The sequence below is a fragment of the Phycodurus eques genome, chromosome 18 (assembly GCF_024500275.1).
Source record: "Phycodurus eques isolate BA_2022a chromosome 18, UOR_Pequ_1.1, whole genome shotgun sequence".
NCBI lineage: Eukaryota > Metazoa > Chordata > Actinopteri > Syngnathiformes > Syngnathidae > Phycodurus > Phycodurus eques.
The window spans coordinates 7,534,824-7,550,849 of record NC_084542.1 but is presented as its reverse complement, the minus strand read 5'-3'; the positions used below and the strand labels follow the sequence as shown (position 1 = coordinate 7,550,849).

General features: G+C 41.2%; 1 protein-coding gene and 1 pseudogene across 1 annotated transcript; both read left to right on the top strand.

The window, feature by feature from the left end:
• Window positions 1-1,614: 1,614 nt before the first annotated feature.
• Window positions 1,615-3,463, top strand: LOC133417155 (acyl-coenzyme A thioesterase 5-like; annotated as a pseudogene).
• A 2,998-nt stretch (window positions 3,464-6,461) lies between these two features.
• On the top strand, window positions 6,462-14,287 carry gpr176 (G protein-coupled receptor 176). Its single transcript, XM_061704647.1, has 3 exons — window positions 6,462-6,690; window positions 10,300-10,552; window positions 12,670-14,287. The coding sequence occupies exons 1-3, from the start codon at window positions 6,462-6,464 to the stop codon at window positions 13,883-13,885; spliced, it is 1,698 nt and encodes a 565-aa protein (XP_061560631.1). The 3' UTR covers window positions 13,886-14,287.
• Window positions 14,288-16,026: the final 1,739 nt, after the last annotated feature.

The following is a 16,026-nucleotide window of genomic DNA, read 5'->3' as shown; positions in this document are numbered from 1 at the left end:
GCACTTGGGAGGAATTGATCATCCCAGATAATTATGGGCAGCTGCTTCCTCAGAAAAGCCGTTTTCTCTTTATTAGCACGACCAAACATGTCAAAGTATCAATTCTGCGGAGGTTTGCAGGTATGATTTGAATTTATGTTAAAGGAGGTTTAATGTTTTTACGAGGCTTTTGTAGTGCGTTTTTCGATTGGCTTTATGAGCAGTGTAAATTTGTCTTTCACTTTTGTGGCTTTGTATGAGTTTCAATGCGCAGACGTCTCAGGCCACCAATGGCTTTGTTTTTTTCCACAGCATTTATTTTGACAGTTGACACTGTACCGTCCTCGGTAAGACATTTGTGCTTTGTATGAGTTAGACAGCGAGCTAAACTGAACAGATGATGCAAGACACGTCCTCATAGCTGTTTGCAGCTTTGTTTGCTGCTTAATAATATACTGTACTTTAATATACTATGTTTAATATACTACTTTAATACACATTATATGGCTTTTATATATTGTCTTGACATCAGGCAGATTGACGTAGTAAAAAGTAAAATAAGACAAATCTAGCTATGTCTATTCATGACATACATTCATGCAAAACAGAAACTTAAATCAGCTGCTAATGTCATAGTCACAAAGTGGTTTGCCATAAAAAGATGGCATATTTAAGCGAAAACAGGAACAATGAAACTATGAGGTACGCGTTAGTCTGCATGCAATCCATCTTCATACATAAAAATACCATTTAAATCTCGCTAGAATATTTTAATAAACATGTCCCAAGTAACTTCACAAACTTGTTTTTTTTCCTCCCGCACAAATTAACAAACAATGACATAACAGCGTCGCTTCTGCAGGAGTTACACAAAGTTTCATCCTGCACGCATGGATTGGAAGTCTTTTTTTCCCTCCTTTGCAGACGTGATTGAACTCATGGCCAGGTAAGATAAATTTCACTGTTTTATAAATTTCAACGCAATTTCATTCCCACGTTTCTGGAGAGAAAAAAAAAACTTTTTGGGAAAGTCCGTGACTACTGTCAAATCTGATAAAGGTTATCTACTGTAAATGTTGAGCCACAGCACAAGAGGAATGGATTGGAATCATAAACTAAACATATTATAACCCTAATTCCTGGGTAAATACAATTCATTCATCCATCAACATGGGTTTTGCGGACCGATGTTTTAGTTCTGTAATTTCTTGTGAGTGGCTAGTGTGGTCTCTTGGTTGTGCATGTAAAGATGAAACTTGGTTAATTTTGCCTCATTAAGGCAGTTTTTATTTTATATGTCTGTCTATGGCAGTGTCTAGGTGGGGCGCCCTAGGCGAGACTTTATTTGGCACCCGCCTTCATTTGTCATTTACATTTGCAGAGGTGGGAGTCACAATGTGAGAGTTTCAAGCAAGTCCCAAGTCACTGTGGTGAAAATGAAGCAAGTTGAGTTCTAAATTTAAAGCCAAATGTCAAGTCATTACTAGGTTTAAGCAAGATGTAAGTCAAATAATATATAAAATTCTCTGTTACAGTACAACATATATTGGAGTGATCATAAAATGTTTTTTTCACTCACCAGAACACTAAAACGTACATATGGCATCAGATTTAACAACCACATATGTTGTTGATCGCTTTAACAGATGATGTGGGAGTGCCAGTAAAAGGAACGTTCAGACCATTTGTGTGATTCCCAAGAACTGAAATGACATCCTCTCAGATCCGCCTAAAAATTCTCCACAGTGTCCGCTGTCACTTTCACAAACTGGTTCAAGTTAAAGTCGAGGGTCTCGCTCCGCACAAACCGGTGGAATTGAGGTCGAGGATGGTTGAAGACAAATGGGTGGATTTTAAAGCTTCCGCCCTCTAGCAAGCTGACGAAAAAGGCCTGGTAGATGTGAGTAGCGCTCCCTCTCTGAGAGGAAGTTACACTGGAATGGAGCCCATGGGTTTATGGTGGTCCATGGTGCCAGACACCCCGCGCAAAAAGGAATGTGCTGAGCCCAACTCTAGTGGAGATATCAGTCCACGATGGAGGTACTGGAGAGCTGTTAGCCTGTGAAAACAATGAGAGAGACTACATGATGGAGGGCATGAGGAGAATTTCCGTGCAAGAGGGAAGTGTGTGAGGAGTCCTCTTCATACCGCCAGGTTTGTTTGTTCATGTTGTTTCTGTGACAGTAATAAGTCTGTATTCCTTCCAGGTTAACTTTCTTTGATTTAATGTTCACATTGTATTTGCAGGAGATGGTCCATTCCCTAGAATTGTGGATTTATGTACTTTCGGTGGAGGACTTGGTGAGCAGAGAGCCAGCCTCTTGGCAAACAAAGGTTTTGCTGTGCTGGCACTAGCCTACTATGGCTACCAAGATTTATCCAAAAATCCCAAACACTTGGATTTAGAATATTTTGAAGAGGCTGTGAAGTATCTGCAAGAACATCCCAAGGTTAGAAAATGGATGAAAATACAAGTAGAATGTAGACCTCCACCAAAAATGGATAATGCGAAAAAAGTGTTGTTGTTTTTTTAATAGAATTCCAGAATCTGCGTTTCCTATGCCAACATACTTCTACAAAACTAGTTTTTTTTAAATACTTATTTTAATTAATTATTATTTTTTTTTTTCCGCAAAATCCTATTAAATTGCCCCACTTTTTAAGCCACACTTCAAGAATCACCGAATGTACATTGTGTAATGTATAACACAAATGTCTCCATTTACAAGATATTTAGTTTATTTGAAATATAATTGTAATGATAGATATTACTATTTCTCTTTTTTGCAGGTTAGAGGTTAGGCATCATATCAATGTCCCATAGTGATACTTTGGCCTTGTCAATGTCATCTTTTCTTTCATGCATCAAAGCAACTGTCTGCATTAACGGCTGCAATGCAAATACTGTGTTTCCTTTACACTACAAAAAACATTGTTATTCCTGCACTCCAACATTTCTTGGAGAATATTCGAATGTTAGAATCTGGGCTTATTGATATAATTGATGTCACGCCGGATCCAACCCTGGAAAAAAATAGGGCATCTTTAATTCCAATAGAGCGTGCCAACTGCCAGTTCATTTTTGCTGTTTCAGAAGATGACCACAACTGGAACAGCACTCTTTTTGCTAAGCAAGCCCCTGAAAGGTTGAAAAGTCATGGTAAGGAATCCTTTCAGGTGGTTTCTTATGCAAAAGCGGGTCACCTGTTGGAAGTTCAACACATGCCATTTTGTCTGTCTTCTTTCCACGCTCCATTGGGAAGGGCTGTGGTGTTTGGTGGGCAGCCAAAGGCCCACTCAGAGGCTCAGCTGGACCTTTGGGAGCAAGTCCAAGAGTTTTTCAAGAGACACTTGAGCGTCATGATCGCTTATTAGCAATTTTGCAGGCGTTGCAGACTGATTATCAGTAGCCTACTTTCCAGTTTATTCTTGACTGTACAATTTCTGGTCATATTAACCTGGTATCATTTCTCATAACTTGAACAGCCAGAAAGTGTTGCTTCATCTTCTGTAATAAATGTTGTGTTAGTTGTTAAATACGATAGTTGGTAAATTGGTGTAATTAGCGACCAGTCCAGGGTGTAGATGGCTTCCTGGCCAAAATCAACTGGGTTCGGCTCCAACTTGATTGCGACCATAATCAAGATAAGCGGTTAATAAAATGGGTGGAGGGTTTAGTTGGTGATGGTTAGAAGCTATTTCCTTTCCAGTATATGCTTTGGTATTGATAGGCTTGTACATGATCATTTCAACATATTAGTCCTTTATCTTTAGGTCTAGAGTGGTAATTGACAGATTCATTCTGATACATCAATGTTCTGGTTTAACTTTTCAGAAAACCGATCACAACTGGACTTTTTGGTTGTTTTTGAAGACATCTCATCAAGCCTATGAGCATGAACCAATGAAGCCTGCTCAGATGACAGGTGAAACATCTTCTCAGACAACCTGAATAGTCCACTTCTGATCGATTTAATGCCTTGACAGTACATTGACCTGAATGGAGGAGAATATTCACACGCAAGGCGGACGACTGGTTAGAGCATCTGCCTCACAGTTCTGATGTCCGGGGTTCAATCCCCGACCCCGCCTGTGTGGAGTTTGCATGTTCTCCCCGTGCCTGGGTGGGTTTTCTCCGGGCACTCCGGTTTCCTCCCACATCCCAAAAACAAGCGTCGTAGGTTAATTGAAGACTCTAAATTGCCCGTAGGTGTGAATGGGAGTGCGAATGGTTGTTTGTTTATATGTGCCCTGCGATTGGGGATTGAACCCTGGTCCTCAGAACTGTGAGGCAGACGCTCTAACCAGTCGTCCACTGTGCCGCTAGAATAAAACAGTCTTTTCACATTAAAATACTCAATGCAGTATTTTACTGTCAAATATTGTGAAAGCCTGGTAACATTTTACAGTGTTCATACTGTGTATTCAACTGTCCAGTAAATGCATTCTGTTTGTGTGGATTTTCTTTCTGTATTCCTGACTCAGCCTCGGGACATCCTTGAAGTGAGGATCATAAGTATTACTGGAAGTTGCAATTTCAAAAGCTTCCATTTGAGAATTCATACTGTGGTAGGCCGGGGGCACCCTACTGGGGAGAAAAGTGAGGATCGGGACACTGTCAGCCGTGGGCCCTTTGAAAATAATATTTAAAATTTGTGACTTTGAATTGATGGGGCCCAAAGTTATTTTCTTTTCATGATGCCCCCAAATCACTGGCAGTGCCATCGGTGTAGGATTAGATCTTTGGCCTTAGCTACCTCAGACAATGTGTGCGTATGCGTGCGTGTGCCCTATTTCTGTCATTTGCGCAAACCAAAGAGGAATGTCACAAACTGCTGTGAGAGGACAAACTGAACGAGGTAACAGTATTTTCTTTCAGCAGTCCCCAAGTCAAGCCAAAACCTTAACCAAACACTAACAACACTAACCTAATTCAAATTTAGCTCAGCGGTCATTAAATATATACAGTAGATAACATGTATTGTTATCTGCCCCCGGGCCCAAAAATTCAACTTCAAATCGATAACATTTAGTGTTATAGTAACACTCCGTTACGAATAAGGGACTTTTCTAGTCAGCGCGAGGCTGCGACGGGTGTGCCGCAAATGCACGATAAATGATCAAACGCCTTCTGTCTCTGATTGGTTGCGTTTCCTCGGTGCGGTGGTTTATTTCTTCAAATTAGAGGCACAGGGGGCCTGAGACGGCAGAAGGTTTCACAGATCATATTTATCATGTACTACTGTCAAGTTATAATTATAATATGACTATGCCAGATAATTATATGATCATTTTAAAAAAGTGTGTTTTTTTTGGTTTTTTTTTAGGGGAAATTGTAAACTTCCGCTTAATTTATTATTTATTTACCACAAATAATGTATCTTTGTTCATCTACCTATACCAGCAGATTTAATGTCAGGCAGAAAAATGAAATGTTCTTCCACGAGATGACAGAAAATACAAGTAACCTGTGAATTGTATTACCACAATTAAACACGCTCCGATTTCCTTCTGAGTGAATCGAGATGACCTCATCATTATTTCAGTAGTGTATACTTTTTGCTGATATATATATATATATATTTGTTGTAATGTAAAATATGTCCCATGGCTTAAAAAAGGTTTGGGAAGCACTGGACTGTATAGAAAATGGATGCCAAGAGTGAGGTTGTCCCATGAAAAATAAACTGAACAAAACAAGTCAGTCGAAGTTAATTCCAACAAGTGGCTTTCAGAACTTGCATGTATCTTTTTTCCTCAGTGGAGTTTAATGATTTTTTTTTTTTTTTTTTTTTTTAAAGCAGCGTGACCTTCTGTTTTAAAGGCGGCACTGCTATTAATAAATATATTTGGTATTTTGATTGTTGTCAAAGGATATTTGACTTACTCTACGACACCCATTCATCAATTCTGCAACCAAGCGATGTGGCTGCTCATCATTCACGAGGCGGCTGAGTGAAGGAGCACAGTTGGTGCCATAAGAAGAGGAGGAGCACGAGGAGCGTGAGCAAACACCCCCACCAGCCCCTCCTTCCCATTCTCGCAGACGCGCGTGTTCACCTTGTGAAATATTCATTATTCGTGGACTCTCCACACCAGCCCAGTCGACCAATGGGCGACCTCTCACGGTGCAGCAGGAGTCTCACAGCCACTGAGAGAGAGAGAGACGGAGAGACGCCAGCTGCATCCACGAAATGGACGCGTCGGATCCAGCCGCGCACCCCTGTGCGCTGGGATGTACATGACTGCTTTTTGTCTTATGCATTCCGACGGCGTTCTCATATTTCAATTCAGTCATGAACGCGTACGGATACGCGCTTTCGATCCGGTGCATGCTTGGCCATCGTCTCCACTCGCTGCGACCTCCAATGTTTAAGAGCCACCAGCACTCATAAGGAACCCCCCCCCACCCAAACAAACCCCCCCCCCCCCCCAAAAAAAAAACAACAATACTGACAAACAACACAGAAGCAGACTACGATATGGATAGTGGGAGCTGGGCTGCAATGGTCGGGGACGGCGCAGCCAATATAACAGCTGCCCATATCTGGCTGAGTGTCCTCAACTCCTCCAGCCCGCCGACCCGCTGGAGCGGCCGTCCGCCCGCCGAGGGGACCGCGCCGGACGGCCGGGACCGGCTGATGCGGGAGCAAGCCTACCGCGACTTCACCACCGCCGTGCAGGTTCTCATCCTCATAGGGTCACTACTCGGTAAGTCCACAGGTCAAGTAATAAATGTGGGGGTGGGTAAATAGGAATTACTCATAATGTAAGAAATACAATATTGACACGTCAACCATGATTGCAGTCATTTAATATTGCAATCGAATCTGATTATTAGTGTCAATTAACCTATCTTGCAATAAGTAGTAGTAGTAATTTAAAAAATAAAATGTTTTTTGTTTGTAAATCAAAGAACTTAAATTTGATGAGCCAAATCTTGGGGGGCATTGTTGACCATGTTTCCTTTCTTGAAATAAATAACAGTTGATTTGATTACCTATACCACACTGCGATTGGCTGGCGACCAGTCCAGGGTAGGATAGGCTTCAGCTCACCCGCAACCCAAAGAGAATGAGCGCTATCGAAAATGGATGGATGGATGTTGGATATTTAAACAACGCATGTGTATGACGGTGATTCTCAACCAGTGTACTTGGTCTGAAAATGATCTGTTTGCAAATATTGAATCTTTTACGCTGTTCATCTCTATATACAGTATGCTAGCAACATATTGTAACAGGCAAAACAATTAAATACTCTTCCGCTGGATGGCAGATGGTATTAACCTGAGTATCCACCTGTTGCCATCATACATCAGAACAATAGCAGTGAGTTCAACTAAAGAGGCCCAGATATCATACTAAGTAAATTGAGAAACATTGAAAGGCTATTCATGTATTTTTAAAAAGGAAAAAAACCACCCTAAAATATTGTTCTTTAGAAAAACATATACTACTAATATAATTAAATCGTGTGTAAAGAACTAAAGAATTCTGATTAATTCTTCGCGGCTCCTTCTGGTGTGCACCGAACGACAGTCAACTACAGTAAGTAACTCAGTAAGCTGCAGTAATATTAGTCATTGTTTGCGAAGGATAATGAATATATGCCGGTGAATATTGTTTATATTGTCTGTCGACATGTGTTGCCGCACTTCTTGTGTGTGTTCAAATATCTGTTCCTTAAAGCGTTATAACACAGCCGCATTGGAAAACACTCGACTTGTGGTTAGCATCTCTGCTTTTGAGGTTCAGGGTTTGAATCTTACTATTTGTTTTCTTCCCGTGCTTGTGTGGATTTTTGTTTTACTCTGGATTTCTCGCACCTTCTCAAAACATGCATGTTTGGTAAATTGAAGACTAAATTTTCCATAGGTGTGGATGCGAGTGTGGATGGTTGTTTGGTTGATGGTTGTTCTCCAACTACCGGAGACAAATTCCTTGTGTGTTTTGGACATACTTGGCAAATAAAGATGATTCTGATTCTGATTCTGATTCTGATTCTGATATGCACTGTGACTGACTGGCGGACCAGTCCAGGATGTACCATGCCTCTCACCCAAAGTTATCTGAAATAGGCTCAGCTAGCGCTATAGAAAATGGATAAATGGTTAATTGTTCTTGCAGCTTAGCTTTTGTCAAATGAATCATTCAATTTATGGATAATGAATATTACATATGGTACAGTATAAAATATGTATAATTTGTGAATCACTAATAAAAATGCCCAATGTTTTTAAAACAAATACGAAAGAGGGTCTAATGATTTAGTTTTAAAAGTGTACCAATAAACTCTTCCAAGAGTTGCAGAGATAATGGCATCGTACAGTATTTACTACGGTCCAATGCAAAATACGGACACAATACAATCAACTTAAACTGCACAACAAACCTAAACTGCATGTGTTTTTTTAATCAGCGATCAAGCGATCATTTGAGAAACAGTGAATTGTTGAATTGAAAAACATAATCCCGCTGCTCATGTGGGTGCATATGCTCGTGCAGGGCAGAAATGAAGACCATATAATGTCCTCTCTCTTGACGGCGCACAACAGGCGTAATTGCGAGATTTGTTTTCATGTCTTATCTTTCTGATGCTTCAAGAGCCGGAATAGGTTGCCATGATGAAATAAAGTCATTGGGATGCCAAAAACTGACAAACAACTGCATAAACTACCAAATCGTATCGGTGGCTTCTGAGTTCTTCCACACCAAACTCCAGCAAGCATGCCTTTCCAGAACAGAAAATGTCCATACAAGTCCAGATAGGATAAAGAAAATGCAAGTAACATTACATCTACTAACTGTGACCCCCACCCTTGGTGAAAAAGCCTCTCATTTACAGGAATGCATTTTAAAAAAATGGTGTGAAGCTTCGTAATGATGTTTCACAGTTTTGATAGCGTTGACTCAGGCTGCTATGTTTAGACACAATATTTGAATAGCGCTTATCTCATTAGGGTTGCTATCCCAACTGACTGGCGAGAGGCGCACCCTGGACCGGTTGCCAGTCAGTTGCCGGGCACATAAAGACAAACAACCATTTACGTTTACGTTCACACCTATGGACAATTTTGTCCACTCCACACGGGAATCTGGGTTTTGAAACTCAAACTTTTGTACTGAGGCAGATATGGAAACCGCTACTTTTCTACACAACCATTCATTCATATACATACAGTTTCTACACATACATAGCGATAGCTACATGTACAGTATATCGTTATTATAATCTATAAATGAAATAGTGGAACATTTTGAAAAAGTTAGATTGCATCAAAAAGCTAAATTAAAAAGCAAAAGGAATCTCAATGGTTGGTCAATGCATAGCGGCTGGCCATATTAGAATTTAATTTACATATGCTTACTGTGTGAAATGTAAAACATTGCGGCCGTAATTGGCAACAACTGCGAGTGTTTGACATCACAGCGGAGCTGCTGCACAGGTGTTAAAGTGCAAGGCAGCTCCATATTATAATTCGGCAGTAAGTTGAAAAGGTCATAATGTTGAACATTGTTGAAAACACACACAATTTATGTAATACTGGTCCATGAAATCATTCCATATGAGTCAGCCCCTCAGAATGCGTAGTGCTGAGCATCATTTACAGTAGTTGCTTTCCCGGCAGTATGGCAATATGCTGCCGGCTAGCGCCGCGTGTCACGAAAAACCAGCACAGGGACAGAAAGACAAACAGGAAATCTCACCGGATGTGCTGCAACATTCTTGATAAAACAGGTCCAATGGCGATCTTTCACAACCTTCTATTACATTTAATTTATTTTTTCCCTTCAGTGACGGTGACAGTGAACAGAACATGTCAACATGCAATGTCTTATGTGAGATCATCCTGCGTGCTCTGTGAGCATGAGAATACCGCTAACAATATTCGTATAATTATATTTGTCCCGCTCTAATCAACCAGAGGCCCGGAAGGACTTTCACAATTTTAAACCCATTTAGCAACAATTATCACTGCGGTGTCACTCCATATTGTGGTACACAGCCTTAAATGACTTGACAAAGTTTCTAACATGTTTTAATTCAATGTTTTATTCTAAGAGATGATTGAAGGAATTTGAATAAGGAAGGATAATGTCATAATGACATTAGACTTGCAGCTTCTGAAGTGGAGTTCTGAATTTATTAGGATTTAAGACATATGCCCATAAAAAAAATAAATGTAATTCCCCACACAAATGTCCTAAAAATAATCTAAAAAGCAAGCAGCTAATTTCATTGATCTTCCACCAGGCATGTTTGGACACTGGTAATGTTATGGTCTGACTTCAAAGCTCTGCATTCTGCTGCCCACAGGGAATGCCACCGTGTTGTGGTGCACCTGCTCCACAAACGTCTTCAAATCCGTGACCAATCGCTTCATCAAAAACCTGGCTTGCACGGGTATCTGCGCCGGATTGGTGTGCGTTCCCTTCGACGTGGCGCTGGGCTCCAGCCCTCACTGCTGCTGGTGGCTTCACACGCTGCTGCTCTGCAAGGCCATCAAGTTCCTCCACAAACTCTTCTGCTCGGTCACCGTGCTCAATTTCAGCGTCATTGCACTTGACAGGTCAGTTCAGGCTGGAACTGTGTTATATAAAATACAGTGTGGCACGGTGGAACCAGTGGTTAGCACATCCGCCTCGCAGTTCTACCGTTGGGTGTTTGACCATCCTGTGTGGATATTGCATGTTCTTCCCCATGCATGTTAGGTTAATTGGAGACTCTAAATTGTCTTTAGCTGCGAATATGAGTGTGAATGGTTATTTGTCTGCAGTAAATGTGCCCTGTGATTGGCAGACGACCAGTCCAGGTTGTACCCCGCCTCTCGCCCAAAAACAGCTGGTACAGGCTCCAGCTCGCGAGCAAACCTTTTCATGACAAGCGCTATAGAAAACAAATGGATGCCTGAAATACAGCTTTTGAGCAATTGTTTCAAAAGTGATCACTTTCCACCCTCAGTTCTGGAGTCATAATAAATGGTATTTGAAAAGGGCTGCCGGGTTGCTCCCACGCAATTCGCTCAACTTGAAGGTAGACTTTAAAAAAGTGAACGGTTTAAACGCATTCTAGCAATGCCTTACAGTCTTAATTGGCTGATCGAGTCGGCTGAAGTATGTAACTCTCAAACAATGGTGCTTTCAAATGACAAACGACAAAGTTTCATTCTGTATTTGCACTTTGTGTTGCTAAAGGTGAACAATGCTTGGTGTGTACGTGTGTGGATGAAGTGGCCTGAAAGGACTTCACAGGCATTAATGTACAAAAATCACCCAAAATGTTCACTTTCAAAGTGATGAATATGTATGCTGGATCATTTTTAAAAAGTCTACAATTATTTATTTTATAATTGTCTCGCTTTGATAAAGGGGATAAGAAATAAATAGAAAAAAATAGTATATGAATAGTTTAGTGCAAAAATTCTGCGCACCCCGTTTTGTTTTAAAATGACTCTTATTAACCACAAATAAATGTAAGATGTTCTAGGAGGCTTTTCTTTCCATTTAATTTGCTTTGTAGCAGAAGCCTGACGATTTTGTGTTAACACTGATCGGAGTTTTGAATAGTTCATAATTCTCTTCACATTGACTAAGGCTCCAGTGTCAGCTGAAGTGAAACAGCCCCAAAGCATGATGATGCCATCATCATGCTTCACTGCAGTAATGATCTTCTTTTGGTGATGTGTTTATGCCAAACATCCATTTTGGAATTTTGACAAAAAAGTTCAAACTGGGTTTCATCAGACTATAACACTTTTTCCCATATGTGTTTGGAGGTTTTTATGTGTGTTTTCGCAACAATTTGCTCATTATTATTATTATTATTATTATTTTTACCACAAATCCAAAAGGTATGTTTGATGCACAACACTGCTTTGATGCACATCACCAAAACAACACCCCGGCTAAAGTGAAGAATCTTCGGCTGAAACTGGGCCTGAGGCAAGGTGGAAGGAATTGTGAACAGTTTCAAATACCAGAGAGTCAATCGACATTTGGGCATTTGAAATCCAAATTACCTTGCAAACTCAATAAAAGAACATTAACGATTATAAAAATAATATACAATAAAAAAATGAATGATGGAAGGGGACCTTTAATTATGAAGCACTGCACGGAAAATTCGATTTGTGTGGAAGGAATAGTGAAGTTCACCTCTAATTGCTTGACTGTGTGCTGTGTTATTTTGGATATTTACAAGACATAAATTCAAAGATTATGTGAAAATGATTCACAGATAAATATTCCTTGCTATTTTGAAGTGGGCTTCTTGCTCATGTCATCTAAAAATGAATCATGTGTACTTTTAAAAGCTTCTGTTACGAAACCTACAATGTGGCAAGACAACTGGAATAGCAGAAGCGCATAATCCCCATTACACTTCATTCATTTATGATTTTTTACATTCTCTTTTATGATGTTTTTATACTTCTACTTTACAATACAAAACGTAATAAAATTATTGGTGTTTTTTCGGGGGCTGGAACAGCTTAACGGAATTGTAATTCATTTCAGTGAGGCAAAATATTTTGATATACTGTATGAGTAAATTGAGGTTCGCGCTTGGTGGCCAAAGGCTTCAAACTCATGTCAAGTAGCGCTGAACTTAAGAGAGGCTGCGTCATTGTAATTGTATTCCTGTAATTTGTTTGTTTGATGCTCAATTCAATGTCCATTGTGTCTCTAGATACTATTCGGTGCTATACCCACTCGAGAGGAAGATCTCAGATGCAAGGTCTAGGGATATGGTCATCTACATTTGGGTCCACGCGGTGGTGGTGAGTCTTCCTGTGTTTGCCGTTACCAACGTCACCGATGTGTACGTGACGTCATCCTGCTCAGAAGACCACGCCCGCTCCCTGGGGCACACGCTGTATGTGTCGATCTACAACATCACCACAGTCATCCTCCCTCTGGCGCTGGTCTTCTTCTTCATGCTGCTAATCCGCAGAGCGCTCAGTGCCAGCCAGAAGAAGAAGGTGATCATCGCGGCCTTACGGACACCGCAGAACAGCATCTCCATCCCGTACGTGTCTCGACGAGAGGCAGAGCTGCACGCCAGTCTCCTGGCCATCGTGCTGGCTTTTTCTGCCTGCAGCGCCCCCTATGGTGCTTTGGTGGTCTATCGGATCCTTCTGTTGGACCCCAAAGATCTGCCTGCATCTCTGTACCTTACAGCTTTATGGCTCCCTAAGGTGTCCCTGCTCACTAACCCACTTTTATTCTTGACTGTTAATCACTCGGCGCGCCACAGTTGCCTGGAACTGCTGTCCAGAATCCACAGACGCTACAGCCGGCGGAACACGGTCAACACGGGGGCTCTGGCCTCTCTGGGCGCAGAGGGTGTGGTAGGAGAATCAATGGGACTGGAAACAGCAGGTCGCTCTGGAAGCCAACTTCTGGAGATGTTCAACATCGGCCAGCAGCACATTTTCCGACCCGCTGAGGAAGAAGAGGACAATCTAACAAATGAGATCCCCCCTCACGGATTAGAGGGGCCAAAAGAGGACCACAAGAACGGTTCACGGCTAAGAGGCCTCCGGGCGCATGTCATTACTCAAAATGATCTGTTGCAGAGACACGAAGGCGGGCTCACAAAGGAAGGCACGCCTACGATGATGGCAGCGCACTCATCTCCGGTCTACACGTGTGCTTACACTTCATCGTCACAGGTGGCCCCGGCTACACTTACAGAAACAGAAGACCCCACGCAGTTTGGGTTCGGACCCTTTGAGCTGCCTCCTCAGTGGTTACCAGAGACGCGGAACAGCAAGAAGAGGCTGCTGCCGCCATTGGGCAACACACCCGAGGAGCTGATCCAGACCAAGCTGCCCAAGGCACGGCCCGAACGGCGAATAAGCAGGAACAACAAGGTCAGCACCATTTCTGATGTGGACCCATGAACTAAAGTGCTCACAAAAAGTTGGGGATATTCAGCTTTCAGGTGACATTTCAATATGAACCTGAAATGCACTATAACCTTCTCATGGGAACTTACTGTAATTTGACCTTCTGTAAACGTTGGACTGCAGCTGTCCAACGTTTTAGTGCTTGTTTTTCTTTAACAAGGAGCTGAACGGAAAAAGTCACTGCAGGTGTTGTCCATGTATAGACCAATATATTTCCTGGTTTAATTACAATTGTTATTTAAACAGTCCTCTTCATCATGCTGTTCATATTTTGACATCATGAGACCTAGATGAGGCTTCAAACAAGATGTTCTTAAATGGAAGTGGCCACTGGGCTTCATCAGCAGGTTGCAGCCAAGCTACATCGACACTGGAAGAATCACAGAAAGGCATGGCTATGAACATCCTTGGAAATGTATTTGTCGATTCGTGGATCAAACATGTATTGTGACTTATTGTATGTCGTTCAGCTCCGACCAAAAACAGGTCTGCAAAAAGTGCTGAGACATCGAGCAGTCGGACATGTGCATGCAAAAGGTGAGAGAAGGTCAAATTAAGTTCACCTGTAAAGGTTATAGTGCATTTTAAGTTCGTCGTGAACTTTCATGCTAATATGCCTAACGTTCTGTGAGTCGTGTGTGTGACTGGTGGACTCTGATGTTCCACACTGGATCTATAAGTTGGTCTATGCAGAATGCCTGCTTTGTTTGGGCCACAACAAACCTGTTTACATTTTTTTCACAATATGTTGAAAGTGACACTGCTCATATGACGTTGATATGAAATATTTATGCTGTGAAAGATAAGACTGCTCAGCCAATCAATCCAATAAAAAAGTGTAGAAATTCCATTACCGTAATAGAGGCGCTGTCGCTTGAGAATACATTTTGATAGTAAATAATTCACCATTTTCTAAAACGTGTTATTCTAACAATGTGTACTGACCCCGCATTTGATATTGCTGTTTAATACATCATGTACAGTAGTAGCTGTTGTCATCATTTGTACTTAAAATGTTTGTGAATTTAAAAGAATGCTGTTGTACATTATGCAAATACGGATAAAAACAACAACATGACATTTCAGGTGTTACTGTATGTTGTGTCATTTGTGGAGCGGTTGTATTCGAAACAATACAAGTCAAATCGTACAGATTGCTCCTGCAAGTGAACTGTTAATTGACGCTATTGATTCTTCTCAGGCTTTCAAAAAAAAAAAAAAAAAAAAAAAAAAATCAATGTCGACGCGTAACCACAAATCTATTGCACAAAGCACATCTGTTTTTCAATGTGTTATTGTTACCGTTGCTTGTGTCTCCTTGGTGAAGCATATATAGCGCAAGCCTCAACCTGAACAAGCCATAATCCCCCGTCCCCCGGCCCCCCACCTCTCAGCGCTTCCCACAATCCCTTCCTATGACGACAAAGAACCTACATCACATCCCGCTCCTGCTCTGTGCCGTTATCCTATCACACTGTGCATCCACGCACGCATGACCGAACAATAGCCATTGCTGCCATTAAAAAGGGAAGAAAGGAGATAAGGAATAGATTTATTGTGTCATGCTGGGTCGACGGCTGTAGCATTCAACCACAGTCATTACCACTGGTAGACTAAATGTTAAAAGAGAAGCTTTTTCAGATGTTAAGGACACTTATAACCTCTCTTCTGTTTTGTTTTGTTTTGTTTTCATAAGGGATGGATAACACATACAAAAATTAAAATTAATGTACAATAAACTGGTTGAAACATGTGCCCACCATAGAAATAGGGGGGTTGTTCACTTTGATATTAGTGAAAAACAATAGTCTCCAGTTTGTCCAAAAGGCCTGTAGATTAATACAAAGTATATTACATGATACTCAACCTACATTTCTGGATTATTTAAAGACCATTTGTTATAATCCTCTCAGCCTTTAAGAGCGCAACAAAAGAACACTGTAAAATGACTATTACCCTACTGTAACTCCGTTGAAACTGTACAAAATTGTACAAAATACAAAACCCTCGTGAGGATAAGCGGTACGGAAAACGGATGAATAAAATATATTAGCAATTCAAAAAGAAGAAGGTTTGGGATGGTCGGTTTCAACTTCAATTCTGTGAGGAGTCATGCTAGCAAACGACCACAGTAG